At 40.3% G+C, this 12994-nt stretch overlaps 1 protein-coding gene across 4 annotated transcripts in view; it reads left to right on the top strand.

Moving 5' to 3' along the window:
• The window catches only part of nfia (nuclear factor I/A), a 118216-nt gene that overhangs the window by 57393 nt on the left and 47829 nt on the right, over positions 1–12994 (top strand). For all 4 annotated transcript variants that reach the window (XM_058401055.1, XM_058401054.1, XM_058401057.1 and 1 more), the window contains exons 3-4: positions 5215–5280; positions 10651–10725. In XM_058401055.1, coding sequence (XP_058257038.1) covers positions 5215–5280; positions 10651–10725 — 141 coding nt within the window. The remainder of the gene's footprint in view (positions 1–5214; positions 5281–10650; positions 10726–12994) is intronic.

The following is a 12994-nucleotide window of genomic DNA, read 5'->3' as shown; positions in this document are numbered from 1 at the left end:
CAGAGGCTTTCCCTGAGAGAAAAAACGAGCATGGGTCAGGAGCTCCTCACAATATCCTCTGTCCTCTGTCTTCCTGTGTCTTCACACGGGTCCTGTTTAACAAATACTCTGTAACCTACTCTCTCCTCACATCTCAAACAAAATGAAAAAAGTGCAGAGCAGAAACAATGGTTGCTTTTTAAGAACGCTGTCGAACATAATGCCATGTGACGTGGGCTTAGATGTTTCTGCCAAAAATCATAGAACATCATATACATTATTTGTCTATAGTTATTTTATTTTATTTTATTTTATTTTATTTTATTTTATTTTATTTTATTTTATTTTATTTTATTTATTTTATTTATTTATTTATTTATTTATTTATTTATAATAATAATAATAATAAATACCATGCTTCTTTTTTTATATTGGCAAACATTTTTGAAACATGTTAGTTCCTGTTATAAACAGCTATAAACAGTAATTTCTTAAAGAAACTCTTGTTTTCTGGCCCCTTTAAGTTAATAATTAAAAATAAATAAATAAAATAAATAAATAAAACTTGTCATCGGATGGCACACAAACCACTGTCCCACTATCCTGAAGCCAGGTGGAAAAATTCCTGACTGGTACAAAGCGCTGACACTGGAGACTCCTTCCATAAATTCATCACCATGTCAAGATTTTATTTTTACACTGAGGTTACGTGAAATTTCTGCAATACAATCACCTGCATATGAGCTGTGACTACTGAAACCACAGCATTTTAATAATCATTTCATTTCCTCAGAGCTGCTCTGAATATCGTCTGACCAATCAGAATTGAGAATTATACAATACCGTGGTACATGTTCCAGTACATTCCTAACTCTTTGTCTACTACGTAATGGTCTCTTATATGATGATGAATTATTAAGAATATCAGGACTTGCTTTGCATCCAGTAGATGTCATGGCTTTATTCAATCTTTAGCACTGCTGCTTAAATAAAATACTGACTCTTAATATCCATTTATAACTCCATGAGCACACATGTCAGATCTGCTGTTCTTTTGCCTCAAGCGTTTTTGTAATCGGTGAGATCTCATTCTACAGAAAGATTCCAAGCCGAAGGGGACGTGTACACCCACCCCCCCGCCCCCCCGCTGTCTAGTGTCCCAGTAACAGTATTCTGGCATAGCTGGAAGCTATCTGCGAAAGAGTTCCTCGATTTACAGCTTGTAGTGGCATTCTTTGACTTCAGTTTGTTTTAATTATTGTTTATTGATAGTCTCTTTTTTTATGGCGTCCGGTTCATTTTTGTAGCGGTTGACATTTGCAGGGGGAATAACACAAGTTGCTCTGACAAAAAGAATAATTGAGACTTTGTTCAGTGTTTTATTGTTTCTTGAAGATTGAAATAGTGAGTTTATTGGACCACAGTGATCCTATAATGTCATCGCCAAGAGACCGCAGAATGGAATCCACTTTGTTTTTTCCTTTAAACTAACTGAGCTCTCTCTGAGTTCGTCTCGAGCAGAAAAGTTTTGCTTCGTCCAGGACCCGAGTGCTCTGTGCTCACTGTTCAAAGTGGATATGGCGTGCGTTTTGGTTGTGCGGATTTAAGTTGACATGATGAGTGAACACAGGCCATAATCTGAGAAGTTCAGTTCCACTCCTCACCCTTCAGAAAAAAAGTGACTCTGGGAGGAAGTGATGTTTTATAAGAGAACAGGAGAATGCAGTGGGCGGGGGGTTTGGCTGATCTATAGAAGAGAGGCAGAAGGCTCCTGTCTAAACACTTTCCCTTATTAAATATGGCATGACGCAGAAACAGTGGGGGTGGAGGTCAAGGTTACTCAAACACTGGACAGAGGTGCGAGTTAACGGAAACAAAGCAGAGAGAGCTAGCTCAGAGAGATCACTGAGACTCTCATGTAGTGGTTGTTTAAGTGTGTGTGTGTGTGTGTGTGTGTGTGTGTTTCAGAGAAGAATGCTGGCATGAGCGAACACACATGCACATGAAGGGGTTAAAAAACCCTCCTCAATAATGCATTTCCATTGAATTCTTTTCTTTCTTTCTTTCTTTCTTTCTTTCTTTCTTTCTTTCTTTCTTTCTTTCTTTCTTAATTTCAAAAAGTTCACCAATTAGCAGTTAATATATACCTAAATTCTTATCTTCATTTTTATACATCTTTTAAATGACTTTTCATGTTTTTTACGCATTTTGCTTCAAGAACATTATAGTTTTGGGGTTAGTCATCTCTTTGCTGTAAATGGAAGTCTAAAGGAATGCCAGGGATTTGGAAAGTCCACAACATCTCTTTCTTCTGTAACAGCTGGCTGTGAAGAAAAATAAAATGAAAAAAAAAAAAGAATCTGAGGGATGATACTTGTGAAAACAATGCTACGATCCCTGGAGCTTCACCTTCCATTGATAGGCCAGAAAGGGCCGTTTGTATTTCTAAATTAAGTTTCTGCCTCCTTTTATTGGGCTGCGTGTTCCTGAGGCCGCTGCGTAAAAGGCCTTTTGAAAGTAGGGTTTTAACACACAATTGGATTACAGCGCGGCAAGGCACTTGGTGAGAATGCAGCGGACTGAGGCGGAGGACCTGCGAGAGGTACAGATGGTTTAGTGCATGCATAATCAAACAGGCCAGGCAGGATATGTGTGTGTGTGTGTGTTTGTGTGTGTGTGTGTACAGGCCTCTGAAACTCCTCCAGCCTGGCCTGGGAGGCTGAGAGAGACAGGGGGTCTGAGAGCCTCAAGCCAGGGGCTATAACACTCCAACACAGCGGCCCTAATGATCTAATTAGGGAATCAACTCGTTGACTAATTCAGCAAGCACCAAGACATCAGATCCCTAGTACACTTGCGCTCCAGTGCTTGCGGCTTGTGCTCTGGTGAGGAGCTTGTTGCGTAGATGGAGATGGGGCCGATCAGGATTTATCAGCAGTACAGAGACATAAATATATCAGCCAGCACAAGACCTGGGAACATTGTGACCTGGGAACTCTTTTTAACTGCCGTGTGAGAACAAAATTAAGTGTAGACAGGGACTATCCCTCCTGTGTCTTTCATTCTGTAGCAAAAAGAGTGGCTTGTTATGCACTTGTATGGAGGGGGGCAGGAACTGTGAACAGGCCTGTTTATGCATCTATTTAGTCGTTTGTTGTTTAGTGTCTTTTTTTGTGTTTATTTCAAGCGGGAGGCTTTTTTCACCCTCTCGGTCTCTCAGAGGGCCCTCAACAGGGGGTAAATGCAGATGAGACACACTAGGTCTGGGTCTCACGCCTCATTTGCATTTTTAATTAGCGATGGGCAGTGTGTGTGAGAGCACTTGGTTTGTGGAGACTGTGTGAAAGTAGTCCCATGCACACACCCAGCGCCCAGCCCCTGCCCCCCGCGCCACCACGCTGCTTTCACTTATCTCTGGGCTGTTGCTGGGGGGATGCGGCCTTTTTGTGAGCTCGGCCCGCTCTCCAGATTGCCTTTGTTTTAAGCTGTTGATGCAGACGGCAGTGCTGGGCTGAATGCAAACAAGTCCTTAAATTGTTTACTTTGTCTAGGAAGGGATGATGGAAGGGATGGATAAACTTTTTTTTCCCCTCGGCTATTTTTTTCTGAGTGTTTTTCATCTGGTACACCTCTTTTGTTCACTTTATCTGCATTTTTTTTTCTCCAATTGTGTTTTAAATCACCTATATCATCGCCTTTTTTCATTGGCTGTGCATCATTGATTTATGGATAATGGGACTATTGAATGTCTTTGAAAATGAGGTGAAATTGGCTTTTCTGCTTAGCAATCATGCATACAGATCTTTACACTAGGAATTAAACATCGAACCAACTCAAAAGCATATTTTTATTTGTCTGTTCCTCTAGCCCCAAGGTTTTTTTTTTCCTAAACCTTTCTAGACAAACATTGTAAAAGTTACTATTTTTACCGTTTTTGAGATATTCTGTTGTTAACGTGAATTACATTTTTGCTGGCTCTTTCTCTGGCGAGCCCTTACACCCTGAGTCACTGCAGACCTTTCGCTTCGAGTGGATATCTGCAATATTTCTCTCCCACGGACAATTTTATCCGCAGTGCGAGATCAATACTCACCCCTGCATCTAAATCATGCATGGGGGGGTTGAGGGTGGGTCTGGTTCCTTGAGATTTTTGGCTGCAGTAAAAACCATTAAAGAGACAGCATCGGGACCAGGGTGGTTCTTCAGAAAGTCCCTGTAATGCATCTTTGCTTATCGTTGCTCTTGCAGCTAATGGTGCTGTTAACCAGCACTTGTTGGGAGAAGATTTCTCCCATCAAATTTATAGGGCTTTTTTATGAGAGATGCAGCACTTCCAGGTCTGGAGGGTTCTCCATCCAGGCTTATTTCCATAAGTGCTGTGACTGCCAGTAGATCAGCCACCTCTGCCTCTGCCTCTCTTTCCACCAACCTCTCTCTCTCTCTCTCTCTCTCTCTCTCTCTGGCTTCAGCTTTAAGTGTCTCTTGCCAACAGGACGGCGGCTAGACTTCCGATCAGCGACTACAACGTTTTTGCTTGCTTGTGTGTCAAATCTGCTGAGACATTTATTCACAAAACATAAATCTCTCCAGTAAGAAGAACACGGTTGCTTCGGCATCTGATCATTCAGTGCAACACTGTGGAACTGAGTGGGCTGATCTCATGGAGTGTGTCCTTCAACTTGAGCAACAGTTTGATCTATAACTCTAATCAGTATAAATGCTGAAATTCATACATTACGAGAACATCTGAGCATGCTCAGTGTAGGGCTCTGAAAGTTGCATCAGTATTATAGCAGAGAAAGTGTTCAGAATCAGCTTACGTAGATTCTTAAGTCAGTCTTCTGTATGTTCGAGATTGGAGTCCAAGGTCTGAGACATGCATTTGTTTTCAGCGAACTCTGTCTTGCTTCCTACGACTCACTGAATATGCACTTACTTATTGTCTGATTTCAAAATACAGATTACTTGAATCATTTAAGTCCTCACTGTGGCGCTCACTGTATGTGTCTCTATGAATCTCTAAGCAGAGTGAAAGGTTTTACAGTTTTATCTGTGACTAATAATTCTAGATATATTTGGTAATATCTGTATACAGTAATCATTATACATTGGCGCATGCATAAAAATGCCAGACTGACCGCCAGTACTGTCCTCATTCTGATCTTCATTTTGATTCCCCCCTTCTCTTTCTCTCTCTCTCTCTCTCTCTCTCTCTCTCTCTCTCTTGCTGTACAGAAGCTACGCAGTCTGAAAGTCCAAACCAGTCCAGTGAAGGCGATGTTAAGGACCAGCCAGAAAATGGTGAGTGTCATATATGCAGCCAAAGCAATGAAATGCCATAAATTCTACACAGCCTCTGTCATATTTTTTTCCCACCAACAACAGGCTTAATCTTGAACTGTTCCAGACTTTTCAACCACAAAAAAAAGCCAGTTCTTTGGCAAAGCGCTGCAAGTGTAGAGCCAAGAACGGGTGATGTCACCAATGAAATGTGAACAGCCCATTTTCACAAATGTGAAAATCATTATAGTCAAATTAATGCAACAATTAAGAATCAGTGGTCTGAAAAAGAAACAGCTATTTGATTAGCAGTTCCAGTGAAGTGAATGAGGAGCCACATTGCTAATGCTAACAAAACTTCATCTGGGCATCAATACAGAATAGAGAAGTAAAATCGCTCTTCTGTCTTCCTTTGATGTCTCTGTGTGAAGTGAAGATTTTGACGTTGGAGAATAAAATATGGTCATGTGGTAGAAATGTGGGCCATTTTATTTTATACAAATGCTAGTTCTCCAAACCAGAGCCAGCACGGCTATTGTGCTGGTGGAAAAGGGCTCCATTCCTAGTAGTCCGTTTTTTTTCATGCCTTCTTTTGCTCATGATGCTTAGTGGGGTAAAACTGTGAAAATACTTTTAATATAAATACGACTTTTAAGATCTCAGCCTGGTCTCGTTTTGAGCTGCATAAAACTCACCAACTGCTCAGAGCTGTGTGAGTGTTTGTGTGTAAGCCAAGGGAGGGACTAATTATTAAGAATATTGTGTCTGTAGGGAATGCGTGCTTGTGGTATGAGCGCATGTGCCAGCACATGTGTAGCACAGTAATTGGTCATCTCTCCATCTTTCTCTAAAAAACTGCTTACTATCATACCTCATATTTTTCATAGTGCTAACGCTGGTCAATAATGTTGGCAAGGTTCCACTTGCTCTTTAGTACACTAACATGAAGATGTTTTAGCTGAGAGACACAGGCTGGGCTAAACTGGCAACAACGAGCCCTTACAGGACAGAGGTTTGAGTTTACAAACTTAAATCAGGATGTACACACACTTTTACTGACTGCCCTGCTCTACCTCATCAGCTAATGAAGCCCTAGATTCATCAAACTAAAATGTTCAGTCTTCTGAACCGAACATAGAAAACAGCGTCGTGATTAAATAAAGCAGAGCGAAAGATCAGAGCACTTATCCTGCCATGATCTATAAGATCTCTGTGCACGTTTCCTCTACTCTGGACTATAAAGCGCTCGCTTAAATATCAGTGCACCTAGGTCCGGTCTGGGCTGTACAGCTGTTTCTGTGCGCTTTGCGTATGTTGGCTCTGCGTGTCCTGTGGCTGCTGTTTACACAGATTAGAGCAGACACACAGATGAGTTGCGTGTTCAGCTCCTTCACCACATATGCAGTTGACCTCTTTCTTCTCATCTGTTTGTGTTACGCAGGACTCTCTCTTCGTTGTATGCTTGCGCACATTCCCTTTCCCTTTTGAAAGTCTAAACATTGCTTTTATTTATCTGTCTATTTGATTTGTATAAATCATACCAATCCCCTTCATCTGCAGTCTGTCACTGTGGGCGGTGTTTTCGTGACCAGACAGTCCCAGTGTCATTACACAGCATTCGCAACTGTACACTGCTCTTTAATACTTGACAAATTCCTTTAAAAGTAACGTTTCTATACAGTAATGATAATATGTAGCACATTTGCCTGCATAAGCACCACTGCCTCAAGGTTCCAGGATCCCGGGCCTGTGTTTAACTAAACTTCACATCACATAACGCAAAGCAGAACATGGCTTATCGAACATTTATTTATATTTTCATTAAATGAATTATATCATTCTGCTTTATTTGATAATTGAGTCTGAAATCCCTCGTCAACTCTGACCCCCTGACCTGCTGGTGACCTTATCTTGCCACACCCTCAGACCCCAATTTCATTTTCTCTTAAGGAAATGTGTGATTGCACTGTTTCAAATGGTTTTATCTCTCCTAAACCTTGTCCTTGTAGACCGTACTACGTGCAGTTTTACTCACCAGAATGGCGTTCTCCAGGGTTGGGAGCAGTCATTGCACAACCCACAGGCCATTAGATAAGACCAGAGGATATCCCTTCTACCATGTTTTCCATCATACAGAGAGTGTGAGAGAGAAAGACAGAGAGAGAGAGAGAGAGAGAGAGACAGTCTAGGATATACAGGTGGCGCTAATTGAGTAACAGATTCCCTTAAAAGTTGCAGGACATAGTGGAACAGCATCAATATCTGTGTACTTCTGCTCTGTGTGTATGTGTGGGACCGCAGGCCTGTTGCTATTGCTGTAAGATTGTTGTTTAGGTCTCAAAGCTGCTGTGAAAGACAAACCATGGCTCCTCCCTGTGTGTGCATATGTGTGTGCGTGTGTGTATATGTGTGTGTGTATGTGTATGGAGTGCAACAGTGGACACAGCTGGGAGTGATTATCCATGTTGAGATATAGAGGCCCGGCCCCTTCCCTTGCCTCTTACCTCCCTATACGCGCCACTCATGGTAATGGCCTCAGTGAACTTAACTGTACATATGCACTCTATACTGAGACTCTAGTGACGGAAGCGCTCCCCCCTTCTCTCTCTCTCTGTCTCTCTCTCTCTCTCTCTCTCTCTCTCTCTTTCTCTCTACCCCATGTTTTCTCAGCTCCATTGCGTCATCCCTCTGTTGTCCAAGTAATTGTGCGCTTCACTTCTACCCTGTATTATTGTTGTTACAGTATGTACAGCTGCATGGAAACTGTGACTCTCTCTCTCTCTCTCTCTCTCTCTCTGTCTCCTTTTGTTAGTTCTGTTTTTTTAATCTTTCTTGATGTTTTTCTGTGCCTTTCTCCCATCACATACATGTCCTCCACCTCCCTTTTCACTCATAGACCCTAAGCTCTTTGGGTGTGAGGAGCATCAGTGCAGCAGTGCTCTCTGGAGGCACAGGCTTCTAGCTAATGTCAGCACTTTCTCTCCCAATGAGCCGCGAACATCCCTTGCCGCGCGCTTCGTTTTTCCTTTTTTATTTATAATTCGCCTCATCCACATGTTGTATGTCTCTATATCGGGCCGTCATTGCTAAACTGTTTCCTGTTGAGGGCTTTTTATGGCTTTTGTCACCACCAAGCAACACAAAAAGCCCAGTTTAATAACTACATCAGCTCTTTTCATGGTTCTTCTTGTGGCTTCCTGTCTGCTGTACAGAGAGGAGAAAGTGCTCCAGGTGTTGATTGAGCAAGTTCTGGTGATTTCTGCCTGTCATCTTCACACAATTATTTTAAATCTATTAATTATGTCTTTGTTTATTTGAGAAGAAAGTGTAGAGTACTTTTTATCGGTTATGTTTATATTATCATTATCAAGATAAGCATCATCCTAAAATTCATTCCAATTACAGACACAGTTTATGAATTTCTACACTGCATTCTGAAATTCTCTATCTATAGGATAATGTCCCATAATCCAAATCAAATCCATCTGTATGAAAAGAACAGTGATTGGTGTCATTATAACCATAACATTGGGATTAGTGAAAACTGGCTCATATGACATGCACTTGTAACCATAACAATGATGTTACCAGGTCTAGTTAGTATTGGCTAACTAACCAGACTAGTTTTGTATCTATATAAAGTTTGCTTTAAGGCAGAAAATGACGAGAAGACTTGACTGTATGCAACCAAACTTTAAGTGGGACGTCACACTGCATACTGGTAAATGTCCAAGTTGTCCGAATGGCCAAGTTCTTGTTTTTTCTTAAAATGCAACAATGAAATAATGAGAGAGAAATCTTTCCAGTCCATCATGTTATAAATACAATTTGTTTGCACCGACACCTTGTCCTTCATGTTTTTCCCACTTGTTCCTTGTTGGTCAGGAGTTAAAAAACAACAACACTTGATGTCATTCTGCTCTTTATTGAAAAGCTGAAATTTTTTCAACTTTGGACACTTCTGTGACAACTTTATAAAACCTTCCATTATTAGGCAATTACTAGGGTTAATGTATATTTCTGACTGTTACAGAAAGGAGTTATCACTGGATCAGCTAAACATAAAGTCTATAAAATCGATGCTCTGTAAAACCGAGTAGTTAAACATTCGCTACATAAACTGTGGAGGTAAAAAAAAAAAAAGGAAACTCCAGGCTTCAGGAAGGTACGTGTTAGGAAGGAAGGACCATCACAGTGACCAGATTGCTGGCTGTGCAGCGTCAACATGAGTAAATAAAATGTGTATAATTAGTGTGTGTGTGTGTGTGTGTGTATGGGATGCTTCAATGGTCAGTAGCAGTCAGAGGACAGGGACCAAGGTGTCGGTCAGCTGCTCTCTGATCAATATACACAGTAATTGGGGCCACTGAGCATCCACTGGCCCTCAGAGAGCATGTCTTAACCAGAGTCATCACACTTGCTCATCTTTCTCTCTTACACACACACACACACACACAAACTTATACTTCCTCTTTCTTTTTTTTTTACTGCCCCTTCTCAGGGCCCCTACAGAAAAAGAGACATGTCTCTCTCTCTCTCTCTCTCTCTATGTGTGTGTGTGTGTGGTGGTTCCACTGAGAGACTGTCCCACACTTGGGGGATCTGCTCCAGATGTGATCTGCCCTCCACATCACCCTAAACACTCCCTCCATCCGTCCCCATTACTTTCTCGTGACAGCGTGTGTGACGTATATGTCATGATTAATTATATAATGCATTGATAGGTATTGAGTATATACAGTGTAACGTATCAGTGCCTTGGAAAATGTCAGACTGCTCTGAGGCTTCTACAGAAAATGGTTAGTTGTCATACTGTGCTGTCAAAATGAATTTTACTCTTTGGATACTATTCAGAGGGTCATAAAATCTACGTTTGTGATAACAAAAAAATATTTGAATGTTTAATGTTCCCACATTTTACTCTTAGTCACAAGAAGTAAGAATGAATTTCTTAACTGTGTTTCACCCAGTGTGTGCTGGGATAGGCTCCCAGCAGATCCCCGTGACCCTAATTAGGAATAAAGCGGGTATAGAAAATGGATGGATGGATGTTCTGTAATGTAGGAAGAATTGACTCAGAATAAACTGTAGTCTTTCATTAAGTTAAAAAGGTAAAGGAACACACCTTGTTGTTTTCTATGGTGTTTACAATACAGTGGCACTGCAGCGTCTAAGTAGGGAAAACAGCAATGGGTGATGTTAAAGGAAAATAATCAACAACAACATAGTGTATTTACTATTAAATAGATCTAACAGTTTCAGGAGGATAAGTAATAGCTGATGTGTTGACTCGTGTGAAAGAGCAGAAGAGAGTAACCCAAGTATTCCCCAACTGAGAGCTTTACTGTAACAAAATATCTGTCATATTAATGCTGTCTCTTTATTTCCTAGGACATCTGGGCTTCCAGGACAGCTTCGTTACATCAGGCGTCTTCACCGTCTCCGAACTTGTCCGAGTCTCACAGAGTAAGACCTTTTTGTCACACTTCAGCATGTGATGTTCGAATTATTTTACTTTCCTGCAATCCACATTTCTACCATCTTTGGATTTATTATTCAGTGAGTTCAAATGTGATAGACAGGCAAAATGTCAACCTCAGCATTAAAAAAGGAGAAGCCTTTATGTCCTTTCTTCTATATTTCAGGTGGCAGTGTCAAAAAGTTGAGTTGTAAATACACAAAGTCCTCGGTTTTAAAGCCTGGGTTTATGAAGGTCATAGCCATGGTTTATTAATTTCTTCTAGAGGCAGGAGCATGCTAACAGGACACAATCATAATACTTAAATTCTCAGGAAGTGTAAAAGGAATTCACCATGGCAGGGTATGCTGTTATGGGAAAAATAATCAAAGACTGGGTGATGTGATGCCTTTACCAGACCAAAATGATTATTTAACAATATTAGTGTAAATCATTTGTAATTAAAATCTGACAGTCCAGATTCTCAAGATTTCTCTGACAGGCATTTGTCTCAGCATCTGGAGATAATGAGTTTGAATACTGGTAATGACTTGGCCAGTCATGACTGGGAGCTATGTGTTTTCTGAGTGGGCAAAAGTGACCTACTTCAATCATAGGTGTCTGTGAATTCACAAAACAAGATGGATTTGGTAGCTTAGTGGTTAAGGTGTTGGACTACTGATTGGAACGTTGTGAGTTCCCACCCAGCTGCCATTGCTGGGCTCCTGACCCTTAACCCTTAACCGCTCTAACTGGGATAAAAATGTATGTCGCTCTGGATTAGGGTGTGTGCCGTAAATGTAAATGTAAATAGTTCATTAGCTCAAAATAATTTTTGAGTTTAATAACCCTTTGTTACAGCATTACCTCTGACTGTTACAAAGCCCATTAAAAAGAAAATAAAAAGTGTTTGATATTGAAATTATTACATTATAAATTCAAGTTTTATCTGAAATTTTGTAATAAGCCTGCTTGATTGACATCCCAGACATAATGTCGCAAGTGTGGAGATTCAGGACTGTACAGTGCTACATGTAAGAACCTGGTGAAATATAAAACCTCTGTCTAGGTTTTCTTTCACTCACTAGGTTACTGTTTGTTAATACTTGAAGAGACCTTTCAAGTGTGAACTTGAACTTAAACTATTTTTAATATAAGCTCTGTGGAAGGGACACATGAAATCAGAGCCTTGCGTGTTAAATTGTTGGGAAAGTTTCAAGAAAATTATTCAGACATTGCACTGTATGTTGTTTTCACAAGAGCCTAATGATATATCGGACATAGTATGTACAATTTTGAACATAGTTATTCTTAGGTTTAGCCAATCGATGTTGCTTTTTACAGACGTACCTGGTGAAACAGGACATCACGCTATCAGTGTGTATCAGTAACACACGACTCATTTACATTAGTCATTATTTAAGATGTCGGCTTATATCTCTCCATCACTCGATCATTCGGCGTACGAATTCTTTTGCTCCTTGTTAATCCTTGCCTGTATTTGCAGATCTCTCAGAATTGCATTCTTGACTTTTATGCGCTTTCACATTTCTTTCTTGTTTGATCCACTGGAGCATGGCATCTACTGTTGCACTGCTAGAAAATAAAACCATGGCAAAATATAGCTTTGTGCGAGGAACAAAATGGTTAGTTTACATCACGGCTCTGCACTCTTCAGCATGCCTTCAATTATTCAGCTATGTTCTTATATAAATGAATAACGTTGTTATTATTATTATCATCACTATATTTATTATTATTCAGCAGCAACAGTTGGGATCCAAGCGTTCTCTGTGGCAATAATAGACATCACATTCAATATACAGTAAAATGTTCACAGTACTACAGTCTGGGCTACATATACACCAGATATCTTATTGATCCGAGGTTGCTAATCTTATCTTACGGCTGTTGGATTCTGATTCATTGCTGACACCGGAGTTTTATATCAGTTTTATATCATCTTACAAATCCTACTGGGATTCTTCATAAGGAAAAGTTTGCAGACAAATAGTATAGATGTTAATGGGAATTTCTTATATTTACACTATTGTTGTATGAGAAGAGAGAGGGAGCTCCACCTATTGCCTAAAGTTTGCCAAATCAATAGGATGCCATTTGCTTGTGCTACTGGCGTTAGTTTTTTGAAAGAAGTTGACACTAAATGGATTCACTGAAACCTAATTGAGTTGATGATTCCATTGTGTAAAAATATATTTGATCAATGGCAGAGCATTTAATACAAAGTTCACCAACAAAAGCAGTGCTTACTAACAA

The sequence above is a fragment of the Hemibagrus wyckioides genome, linkage group LG10, assembly GCF_019097595.1.
Source record: "Hemibagrus wyckioides isolate EC202008001 linkage group LG10, SWU_Hwy_1.0, whole genome shotgun sequence".
Lineage (NCBI taxonomy): Eukaryota > Metazoa > Chordata > Actinopteri > Siluriformes > Bagridae > Hemibagrus > Hemibagrus wyckioides.
Note: the sequence above shows the minus strand (reverse complement) of the source record. Positions and strands in the feature narration are given on the sequence as shown.